Here is a 12389-nt window from a genome sequence, read left to right on the forward strand (position 1 = left end):
CACACCTTCTTTATCCATTCATCTGTTGACGGACATTTAGGTTGCTTCCACGTCCTGGCTATTGTAAATAATGCTGCTATGAACACTGGGGGGCATGTATCTTTTTGAATTACAGTTTTCTCCTAATTTATGCCCAGGAGTGGGACTGCTGGATCATATGGTAGCCCTATTTTTACTTTTTTAAAGGAAACTCCATACTGTTCTCCCTAGTGGCTGTACCAATTCACATTCCCACCAACAGTGCAGAAGGGTTCCCTTCTCTCCACACCCTCTCCAGTATTTACTGTTTGTAGACTTTTTGATGATGGCCATTCTGACTGTGTGCGGTGATACCTCATTGTAGTTTTGATTTGTGTTTCTCTAACACTTAGCGGTGTTAAGCATCTTTTCATGTGCTTTTTGGCCATCTGTATGTCTTCTTTAGAGAAATGTCCCTTTAGATCTTCTGCCCATTTTCTGATTGGGTTATTTGTTGTTTGTTTTTTTTTGATATTGAGCTGCATGAGCTACTTGTATATTTGGAGATTAATCCCTTGTTGGCTGCATCATTTGCAAATATTTTTTCCCATTCTGTGGGTTGTCTTTCCATATTGTTTATGGTTTCCTTTGCTGTGCAAAATCTTTTAAGTTTAATTAGGTCCCATTTGTTTATTTTTGTTTTTGTTTTGGCCACACCCATGGCATGTGGGACCTTAATTCCCTGACCAGGGATCGAATCCATACCCCCTGCAGTGGAAGCAGAGTCTTAAGCATTAGACTGCCAGGGAAGTCCCTGTTTTTATTTTTGTTACTCTAGGAGGTGGATCCAAAAATATACTGCTGGATTTATGTCAAAGAGTGCTCTGCCTATGTTTTCCTCCAACAGTTATATAGTTTCCGGTCTTACACTTAGGTCTTCAATCCATTTTGAGTTTATTTTTGTGTATGGTGTTACAGAATGTTCTAACTTCATTCTTTTACATGTAGCTGTCCAGCTTTCCCAGCACCACTTGTTGAAGAGACTGTCTTTCTCCATGGTATATTCTTGCCTTCCTTGTGGTAGATTAATTGGCCATAGGTGCGTGGGCTTATTTCTGGGCTTTCTATCCTGTTCCATTGATCTGTATTTCTGTTTTTGTGCCAGTACTATACTGTTTTGCTGACTGCAGCTTTATAGTATAGTCTGAAGTCAGGGAGCCTGATTCCTCCAGCTCCATTTTTCTTTCTCAAGATTGCTTTGGCTATTCGGGTCTTTTGTGTTTCCATACAAATTTAAAAACTTTTTTGTTCTAGTTCTGTTAAAAATGCCATTGGTAATTTGATAGAGATTACACTGAATCTGTAGATTGCCTTGGGTAGTACAGTCATTTTGAGAAAATTGATTCTTTCAATCCAGAAATATAGCATATCTTTCCATCTGTTTTGCATCATCTTCGATTTCTTTCATCAGTGTCTTACCATTTTCAGAGTACAGGTCTTTTGCCTCCTTAGGTAGGTTTATTCCTATGTATTTTATTCTTTTTGATGTGATGGTAAACGGGATTGTTTCCTTAAATTCTCTTTCTGATCTTTCATTGTTAGTGTACAGAAATGCAACAGTTTTATGTGTATTCATTAATGAGCTCTAGTAGTTTTCTGGGCTCAAAATATTGAAATCATCATATGATATTACCAACATGCATTTAATGGACAAATAATAGGAGCTGCCTTCACTAAAACATCAGTACTATCATTTTATTGCATGTTAAAGGGATACGAACTGGTGCCAATCCTTTTGTAACTTATTTAAAAATTGATGACATCAACATGGTTGATATCTGCCAAAAAGGTATCAAGAAGTTGCTTATAATTAAGTATAACAAAATAAAGCCACAGGGCACTTCCCTGGTACTCCAGTGGTTAAGACTCCACGTTCCCAATGCAGGGGGCCTGGGTTCAGTCCCTGGTCAGGGAATTAGATCCCACATGCCACAACTAACGATCCCACATGCCACAACAAAGATCCCACGTGCCTCAACTAAAAGATCCTGCATGCCGCAACTAAAAAAAAAAAGATCCCACATGCTGCAATGAAGACCCCACGTGCCACAACTAAGACCCAGCGCAGCCAAATAAATAAATAAATAAAAATTTAAAAAGTAAAGCCACCCACAGAAAACAAATGAACCACTTAATAAATTATTAGAAGGCAAACAGGAAATAGAACCCTGTCAGCACCCGAAAAGCCACACACAAGCCTTTTCCCAATAGTAATTCCCTCTTTAACAAGTATAACTATTACCTTGACTTTTATATTAATCACTTCCTTATTTTGCTTTATAGTTTAGTTTTACCTTTTATTTTCTCTTTTAGGTCTCTTTAACCTACTATTGTTCCTCCATCCTTTATTTTTTTTGCAATTTATTTGAGTCACCAAATCAAGTAATTTGATGGTGACTCAATTCTATAATTTCTGGATTTTGCTGACTGCATTCCCATATTCCTCTGTCCTTTTTTCCCCTGTAAATCGTCACTTTAATCTATAGTCTGCATCAGATTCAGGTTCAATTTCTGTGGAAAAACTACTTCAGTGGTGGTATGTTCTTTATCAAGAGGCATTAATGTGTGATCATCTCTTTTTGTGATGTTAAAGAGATGTTAATGCTGAGTATCTAAAACCTTTTCTTATTAGGGATTACAAAATGATATTCCCATCTGTCAATCTTCCATCTGTGATTATAAACCCTATAAAAATAAACTTTACTAATGTATTATTTTGTTATACAGTGGTACAGTTAATACTGGAAAGTCAGGATTAAAGTTAAATTCTTTTTATTTATTTAACAATTTTCAAAATAATAATTTGGTCTCCACTGGCATCCTCCAAAGGTAACCAGTTTTTCTATTAGTATTATGATGAAGTCATGGATTTAAGACATATTCAATGTGTTTTAATCCACTACGGTTATTATCCTTGTGATGCTTAAATTGTCCCATCTTAGACAATGGAAACCTTTTTAAGTTGGCTCTTGAGTCTTTCTGAAATGACTTTGATACAGTCCACACTACTTGGAATGACAGGACGTTTCTTGGCTCATTATGCCCCAGAACTGGAATCAGCCACTTTTCCAAGATGCCTTGGTTTACTTTAATGGGAAACTGTATTTCAAGACCACGATCTGGGTGCTAAAGGATGCTCACTGCTACTGGGTTGGCCATTGTTTTTAAGTCTTTTCAGTGGACAGAGCTAGAAAATAATAAAATTAACCCATGAGTTCATAATGATAGTTGTTTTCCTTAACTTTTCTGTCTTACATCTTATTTCTTTTTCCCACACTGAGAATCTTGGTTTTCAAGGACACCACAGATGATATAATTAGAATATCAGTTACTTTTTCCTCATATTATGCACGTTTCAGAATAACAATGACACCAGCATCACCAAAGTGATTTAATGAAAGGTTCACAAGTTTTTGCATGTACTCTTCCCATTCTTTCTCCGTTTTGTCTTACTATAGCTCCACTGTGAAAACACACAGCCATTAAAGACTACATGTTCTCTATATCTGTCATTTAGATTTAGTTACATGTAACTACCAAGTTAATGCTCACCCAACATTCTTTTTTAAATATTTATTTTGAAATAATTTTAGACATATAGATGTGTTACAAAAATAGTTCAAGTACATCGTCACCCTGTTTCCCCTAAGTTAACAACTTACATACTCACAGCACAATTATCAAAACCAGGAAATTAACATTAGTAAAATACTATTAAACATAAACGGATTTTATTTAAATTTTGCCTTTTCCCCCAACCCCCCACCAGATCCTTTCTGTTTAAGGATCCATGTCTCATTTTGTTCTTGTGTTTCCTTAGTCTCCTCCAATCTGTGACCATTCCTCATTCTTTCCTTGTCTTTTCTGACCTTGACAGTTATTTTGGAGAATACCTCTCAATTTGGTCTTGTTTGATGTTTTCTCAAGATTAGATTAAGATATACATTTTTGATGAAAATTTCACAAAAGAAATGTTGTGCATTATATCAGAGGCTACATGATGATATACATACCTTGACCATTCAGTTACGGTGGTGTTGGCTGCTCTTTCCACTGGAAAGTTAACCATTTCCCCCTTTGTAACAGGTAAATGTCTTGGAGAGATACTTTGAGATTATGCTAATATCCTGTTTCTCCACAAATTTGCACCCACTAATTTTAGTGTCTGTTAGAGATCTTGCCTGCAACAATTACTACTGCAGTATTTCCCTAATGGTAAATTTGTATTATTCTCATTCCTTCTACACTGCAGGGAAATGTAGTCCCTGCAGTGCAAAAGGAATTAATTGACATTCACCTGCAGGGAAGACCTGTCCCTTCACCTCCATTTATTTATTTATTCAATTAGGTACTTATATAAGTAGGAACTTATAAATATTTCTTTTATTCTAAGATTTAAAATCTATCATCATATAAATTTGTTGCTAAAACAGTTCTGCTCTCACCACTGAGAGCTCCTTCCAGTTGGCACCATGTACTACTGAGATGCCTAAATTATTTTTTGAATATGTCCTTAATTTCTGTCATTCTAAGATATTCTAGGCTTATCCTGTATTTTCCCTGCCCATCTCCTGAATCAATCTTGTCTTTAAGGGGCACTAGTTCCTTTTAATGGAAAACAATATTTTGAAATAAAAATCTAGAAGCTAACGGTGCTTATTGCTACTGGGGTATCATTGTTCTTAGATTCCTCTCATGAACAGAGGTAAGAAATACATGTATGTATATTAAACCGTACAAATGAATATATTTATTTCTATATCACCCACCATTGAGGTTTTGTTAGTCTTTTTGGCTATCTGAAGCTCATTCACTTAGAAGATCCCTATAAAAAAACTCATGGGAAATTAGGTCTTCGATAGCACTTTACCTGCAGCCTCTATGTAAAAGTCAGTTTGGCTAGACATAAAATCTCTGGTTCACATTTTTCCCCCTTAAATATGTTATGGCATTTTCTCCTGGCATAAGTCATTGCTTTCAAATATAGTGATGGCAGTCTTATATTCTTTCCCCTATAAGTTACCTGGTCTTTTTGTCAGGATTGCCAAAGTACTTTCTTCAAAGCCCAATAATTTTACTAGAATATGTCTTGATGTTGGTTGTTCTGGGTTGATTTTCCAAGGTACACAGTGTCTCTTAAATATGTAGTCTCATATCCTTTTTTTATTTCAAGAAGTTTTGTTAAGCATAGTCTTTAGCATTTTTGCCTGTTCCCTTGCTTTGGTTTTCTATTTTACGGGCCTCTGTTGGATTTTCATTACGTATCTTCAAATCCTTATCTCTTTCTCTCGAATCTTTATCTCTTTATTCATTTGTTTTTGTTTTTAACTTTTTAAAAAAACACACACCTTTCCATCTGCTATTTATTAAGGGCACTAATTCTTGTGTTTGTTGACTGAGATGTTATTTATAGATTTTTGAAAAATCATAACTCTACCACCTATTAAGTTTTCGTATGTTTAGTAAGAATGTCTTTTGGGTAAGCTTTCATTCTCTGCAGTGATGTTGTTCTACTTCTTATTCTCTTTTGTTATTATAATTCTGTGGGATTTGACCTGGATCTTTTTAAATTTTTTAGTTGCTCATTTTTATGGCAAGTAGACAGTTTTTCTAATTTCACAGCTATAGAGCTCTGCATTTTTTATATTAAAAATTAAAGTGATTTATTTTATGAGGTCACCTACCTCTAGCCTTCTCTCATACTTTTATTTGCACCTTCTTTTTTGCTTGTTTCCATTGTCCTTATTGTACTTAATTTAGACCCTATTCCCAGCAGATTGCACAAAGCTCTGTGTGGAGTTTAGTCCTGGAAGGGAGCTTTGGCTGGAGAAGTTTGAGAAGTCATAAGGCCTAGAGTACCCGAGTCCCTTTAAGATCTTAATTTCACATACTGTTTATAGTTTTTTATTTTTGCCATCAATATGTTCCTTTTATAGGGGAATCTGTAGAGAGTCAAAAACCATGCCACTGACATTTTCCAAAAATTATGAATGATAACTTAAATTATCACCTCCTGATTCTAGGCACAACAAACTCGATCAGAAAAGAAAACTTCAACAGTTTCTCTAATCATGAAACGTTTCTTTTTCTTTTCTTCTTCTTCCCTTCTCTCCCTTCCTTCCTTCATAGAGTGGAATGAAGAGCTAGTATAATACTAAAAACTAAATAATGATGGTATTAAATCACAAAAATTGTATGAATATCCTGAACATAGATGCCCTGTATACAAAACTATTCTTTAAAATTCTATCAGGCGGGGCTTCGCTGGTGGCGCAGTGGTTGAGAGTCTGCCTGCTAATGCAGAGGACACAGGTTTGAGCCCTGGTCTGGGAGGATCCCACATGCCGCGGAGCAACTGGGCCCGTGAGCCACAACTACTGAGCCTGCGCTCTAGAGCCTGTGCTCCGCAACAAGAGAGGCCGCGATAGTGAGAGGCCTGCGCACCGTGACGAAGGGTGGCCCCTGCTTGCCACAAATAGAGAAAGCCCTCGCACAGAAACAAAGACCCAACACAGCAAAAATAAATAAATAAATTTATAAACTCCTACCCCCAACATCTTGAAAAAAAAAAAGTGTTGTGAATATCATAAACAAATTTATTAAAAAAATAAAATTCTATCAGGCATTTTCAAATTGATAGAATTTTAAAGAATGGTTTTGTATATATAGGGCATCTACATGCAGGATATTCACATAATTTTTGTAACTGAAGGTCATCATTAAGTTTTCAGTACTGTACTAGTAAACTTTGGTTTACTAGTTTGGTTTACAGTAATTTATCCTGTAGCTATTCTCTCCACTCTGTCAATATTACTTCAGGAAGGCAAAGTAAACAATATTAATTATTCTCCTTAAGACTGAATTCAGGGCTTCCCTGGTGGCGCAGTGGTTAAGGATCTGCCTGCCAATGCAGGGGACCCAGGTTCGAGCCCTGGTCCGGGAAGATCCCACATGCTGCGGAGCAACTGAGGCCACGCGCCTAGAGCCCGTGCTCCGTAACAAGACAAGCCACCACAATGAGAAGCCCGTGCACTGCAACAAAGAGTAGCCCCAGCTTGCCACAACTAAAGCAAGCTCACACACAACAAGGAAGACCCAATGCAGCCAAAAATAAATAAATATATTTTTTAAAAAAAAGACTGAATTCAGAAAACCTATTTTGGAATGCAGGCCATAACATCCATTTCTAGATACCAAATGTAGTACAGGAAAGTGCACCAGATTATCCCTTAACTGCTACATTTCCTATTGAACCAATTTCACAAAAAATGAATAAATCAACTCATAAATTGCAATATCAAAAATGTTTCCATTATATCACCAACCAATAAATTGGAGTCTTTGGGAAATATTAATTGATAAGGTAAAGATCCTTCCCTGAATGATATTAAAAGTTTTAATCCCTCCCCCCACCAAAGCTTCTTAGCATCACACCATGACTAGGCCATCTATGTTCCATGGGCTAAGAAAAGCTTTTCTCCTTCTCCTGAGAACTTGACTGTTGGTTAAGTTCTGCTCCTCTTATAAACCAAAAACTGGAATGTCAACTCAATCACTAGGCCACAGAGCTCATGTTATCAATAACATCTTACTGACAAACTAAATCTGGATTGAGAAAAAAAAAAAAAGTAAGGCACTGAGAACAGTGTTAGCACATTGTGATGATATACGTGTCAGCTATTTTATCCACTACAACGTAAGCTTCACAAAAGCAAGGATTTTAGTCTGCCTTATTTACTAAATTCCCATGCCTAAAATCATGTCTGGTACATAGTAGGTCACAATAAGTATCTGTCGAATGAATAAGAATTATTTTGCTGTTAGAATAAGAGAAACAGAAGAGACACTATCTAAGAGAAAGAAAAAAACCAGAGAACTAAATGTCTTGCTCCTCCCCTCCTTTGCTTTTCCAAGAGATGTCCTGCCCTACAGACTTTCTTTTAATTGTACTGAGAGTCAGAACATCAGCATTCACTGAGAAATATTTTCAGAAACAGCTGTATGAAAGCCTTTGTTGTCCAGTTGGCCCTCTGCACCCTCAGATAGAAAATATTCAGAAAAAAAAATCCAGAAAGTCCCAAAAAGCGAAATTTGAATTTGCCATACACAGGCAACTATTCACATAGCATTTACATTGTATTAGGTATTATAAGTAATCTATGGATGATTTAAATGAAGTACACGGGAGCATGTGCATAGGTGGTATGCAAATACTATTCTATTTTATATAAGGGACTTGAGCCTTCTTGGATTTTGGTATCGGCAGAGGTTCTGGGAGCAATCCCCAGAGAGACCAAGGGATGACCATATTTGTTTTCAAGGTTAGGAGAAGACTGCCTATTTATAACCTTGATACTCAAACTGTGGTCCTCTGACCAGCAGCATCAACTTGGCCTCTGTAAAAATGGTGTATCAGGTAAATCACTAGGTAAACATCATGCATATTAAAATTTGAGAAGTACAGTTCTAGATCACTCTAGTTAAGGGCATAGGCTTTACAAGAATCAGAGTTCAAATCTAGACTCTGACACATTATTATCTATATGACTTGGGCAAGCTTATAACCTTCTAAATTCCTTCATTTGTAAAACTGAAATAATAATAGTAGTACCTCAAAGAGCTGCTAATCCTTTTATTAAGAGGATTAAATAAAAATGCACATGAAGCATTTGGTAGGCTGCAAAAAAGCAGGACAGGCCCAATAAATGTTAGTTGGTGTTATTGTTGAAATTCCCCCCAACATAAGGCCCCCAACAGTGAAATTTTAGAATTAAATACAAGAAAGAGCTTTACTTTATTGATGAAATAGTTTGTTTTTCTTTCTAATTTAAACTATACAACGACCCCCCCCCTTCAAAATCAGTGTAAAATTTAAGTTCACTTAATAGGAATAATTGCCTCTTAAATTTCTATTGCCTTGACCTCTTTGGTCTTGATTTAAATACATTGGAGAAGAAGCAAACACAGGAATGAATGACCAAATGAATATTAAGTCTAAACTCAGAACTAATCCTTAGGGATGCTACTAAAAAAATCTGGAAAATTCAATAACATTATATAGTAAACTTGAAAATTGCTAAGAAAGTAAATCTTAATGGTTCTCATCACAAGAAAAAGTTTTTTGTAACTTTGTATGGAGACAGATAATTACTAAATTTATTGTGGTGATCATTTCACAAGACATACAATGTCAAATCATTATGTTGTACCCCTGAAATGAATAATAATGTTATATGTCAATTATACTTCAATTTAAACATCTTAAAATTCAATAGTGGGTTTAGAGTACTTTAAAATTAAGTTTTACTGATGTAGGCTACAAACTGAATTTTAAGATATAGAAAAGAATTTTTCAAATCAGAAATATGGCTTCTGGGCTTCCCTGGTGGCACAGTGGTTGAGAGTCCGCCTGCCGACGCAGAGGACGCGGGGTCGTGCCCCAGTCCGGGAAGATCCCCCATGCCGCGGAGCGGCTGGGCCCGTGAGCCATGGCCACTGAGCCTGCGCGTCCGGAGCCTGTGCTCCGCAACTGGAGAGGCCACAACAGTGAGAGGCCCGCGTACCGCAAAAAAAAAAAAAAAAAAAAGAAATATGGCTTCTGAGTAAGACCACCAAAGATATTTGAAATCATATAAACGCTGGTCAAAGGAGGACAGTAAACAGGATTTTTGCTAAAAGCAATGCTTAATATGTACGAACATTATAGCCTACATTAAAAGGCATAATTACTTGTTTTTATACAATGCTTGCAGCTAGGGGATGACTTTATGGTTAATTCCCTCAAAGCAGCGAATAAGGTAAAAACATATTGCTTTCAGATTCTAATCAAAACAGTAAAGGAAAACTAACAGTAGAGGAAGAAAGCATAATAAGGAGAGCAAATTCTCTCCCCTGTCATTAAAAGGTATGTTATCAACAAAAAGTATTAACTAAAATGATGTTAGACAAAATTTCAGTTGGTTTCTCTGCTTCTAGAAAAGTTAGGACTTGGTTCTGTCCTTCTGAAGAGGTTACGATTTGATCTGCTCAGTTAAGCATATTAGGAAACTCAATCAGGAAATCAAGTTTAATAATTATAATTCTTGGAGACTTAAGGATTTGCTAAGGGCAACCCAAAACAAAACAAAGAAAACCAATCCACACCACACATACACAAACAATTAAAGAATTGGCAAAGAACTTGAATAGATATTTTTCCAGAGAAGATATACAAATGGCTAAGTACATGAAAAGGTGTTCAACATCATTATAGTCATTATGAAACGGCAAATCAAAACCACAGATACGGCTTCCCTGGTGATGCAGTGGTTGAGAGTCCGCCTGCCGATGCAGGGGATATGGGTTTGTGCCCCGGTCTGGGAAGATCCCACATGCCGCGGAACGGCTGGGCCCGTAAGCCATGGCCGCTGACCCTGCATGTTTGGAGCCTGTGCTCCGCGAGGAGAGAGGCCACAGCAGTGAGAGGCCCGCGTACCGCAAAAAAAACACCACAGATATCACGTCACATCCATTAGAATGGCTATTATTTTAAAACAAAGAAAAGAAAACAAAGTGACAAGTGATGTGTACCTTGTGAAAAAATTGGAACCCTTATGCATTATTGGTAGGAATGTAAAATGGTGCAGTGGCTGTAGAAAATGGTATGGCAGAGCCTCAAAAAATTAAAAACAGAACTATCATCAGATCCAGTAATTCTACTTCAGGTATATACCCAAAAGAAGTGAAAGCAGATATCTACTTTCATAGCAGCATTATTCTCAACAGAAAAACGGTAGAAGAAACCCAAGCATCCAGTGACAGATGAATACATAAAATGTGGTAGATACACACAATGGAATATTAGCCTTAAAAAGGAAAAATTCTGATACTTGGACAATATGGATGAACACTGAAGACATTAAGCTCAATGAAAATGAGACAGTCACAAATGGACAAATACTACCATGATTTCTCTGAAATAAGGTTCCTAGAGTTAATCAAATTCATAGAGAAAGAAAGTAGAATGATGGATGCCTGGGGCTGAGGGGAGGAGGAAAGGGGAATTAGTGTTTAATGAGTACACAGTTTCAGCTGGGGAAGGTAAGTCTGGAGATGAATGGTGGTGACAATTGCACAACACAAATGAACTTAATGCCATAGAACTGTACACTTAAAAATGGTTAAAATGTTAAAATTTTGTTACGTATATTTTATCACAATAATTTTTAAAAAGTTCACTAATATCTTGTACTCTTAAATTAGTAACAGATATTATGTTTTGATGATATGAACATTTTTTATTTAAATTTTTTAAATGTTCAATATAAAAGACCAAAGTCCTCAATGGTTTTTTGCCGCTGCTTCTTTTTTTTTTCCATTAAATAAAAGGAAAATATACCTCCTTTTACAGGAAGGGTTAAAAATTTTCAAATTGAGGGAATTTCAATTTATATAGCTGGGAAGAGGAGTAGAAAAGAGAAGAAATTACAAAACAAAGCAAAACAAAACACACAAAAAAAACCTTGTTTAGGTGTTTCTTCCTCCTTTTTAGTCTCCTCATCCTCTAAGCTGGGACTTTCCCGGGAAGAGTTGTCCTGTTGGCTAGAGTTTTTCAATAGTACAGGATCAATTTGTGCTTTCAGGAGCGCAAGAGTCTCAGCCAACTCGTTTCGATTTCTAAAAAAGTGGAAAAAAAAAAAAAAAGACAGCATAAAAATCCTTCTTGTTTTCTAAGACCTGTGTTGCCAGGGGTTGGGGGGGAGGGTCGGAGAATTGGGAGCCTGGGGTTAGCAGATGCAAACTACTATATAAAAGATGGATAAACAACAAGGTCCTACTGTATAGCATACGGGACTATATTTAATATCCTGTGATAAACCATAATGGAAAAGAATATGAAAAAGAATATGTATAATGGAGTCACCTTGCTGTACAGCAGAAATTAACACAACACTGCAAATCAACTATACTTCAATAAAATTTTAAAAATCTTTCTTCTGTTCTAAAGAGATTTCAGAATATATCTATTAGAAATTAAAATTGAAAAAAGAAAAACATATTAAGAACATCAAAAAACACTAGTACAAGGCTTCCCTGGTGGCACAGTGGTTCAGAGTCCACCTGCTGATGCAGGGGACACAGGTTCGTGCCCCGGTCCGGGAAGATCCCACATGCCGCGGAGCAGCTAGGCCCGTGAGCCATGGCCGCTGAGCCTGCGCGTCCGGAGCCAGTGTTCTGCAACGGGAGAGGCCACAACAGTGAGAGGCCCGCATACCACACAAAAAAAAGAAAACAAAAAAAAACACTAGTACAGCTAACCCTACTTAACCTTAAATTTTAAAATTAAGTATTAGGAATGAATACATATTAAAATAAACTCTTCCCCAAAGAGG

General features: G+C 36.6%; 1 protein-coding gene across 1 annotated transcript in view; it reads right to left on the reverse strand.

Moving 5' to 3' along the window:
- Window positions 1-12389, reverse strand: part of RSF1 (remodeling and spacing factor 1) — a 170100-nt gene that overhangs the window by 42706 nt on the left and 115005 nt on the right. Inside the window, exon 5 of the mRNA XM_024749386.1 lies at window positions 11519-11673. Within this exon, the coding sequence (XP_024605154.1) occupies window positions 11519-11673 (155 nt within the window). The remainder of the gene's footprint in view (window positions 1-11518; window positions 11674-12389) is intronic.

Source organism: Neophocaena asiaeorientalis, unplaced genomic scaffold (genome assembly GCF_003031525.2).
Source record: "Neophocaena asiaeorientalis asiaeorientalis breed wild unplaced genomic scaffold, Neophocaena_asiaeorientalis_V1.1 scaffold363, whole genome shotgun sequence".
Classification (NCBI taxonomy): domain Eukaryota; kingdom Metazoa; phylum Chordata; class Mammalia; order Artiodactyla; family Phocoenidae; genus Neophocaena; species Neophocaena asiaeorientalis.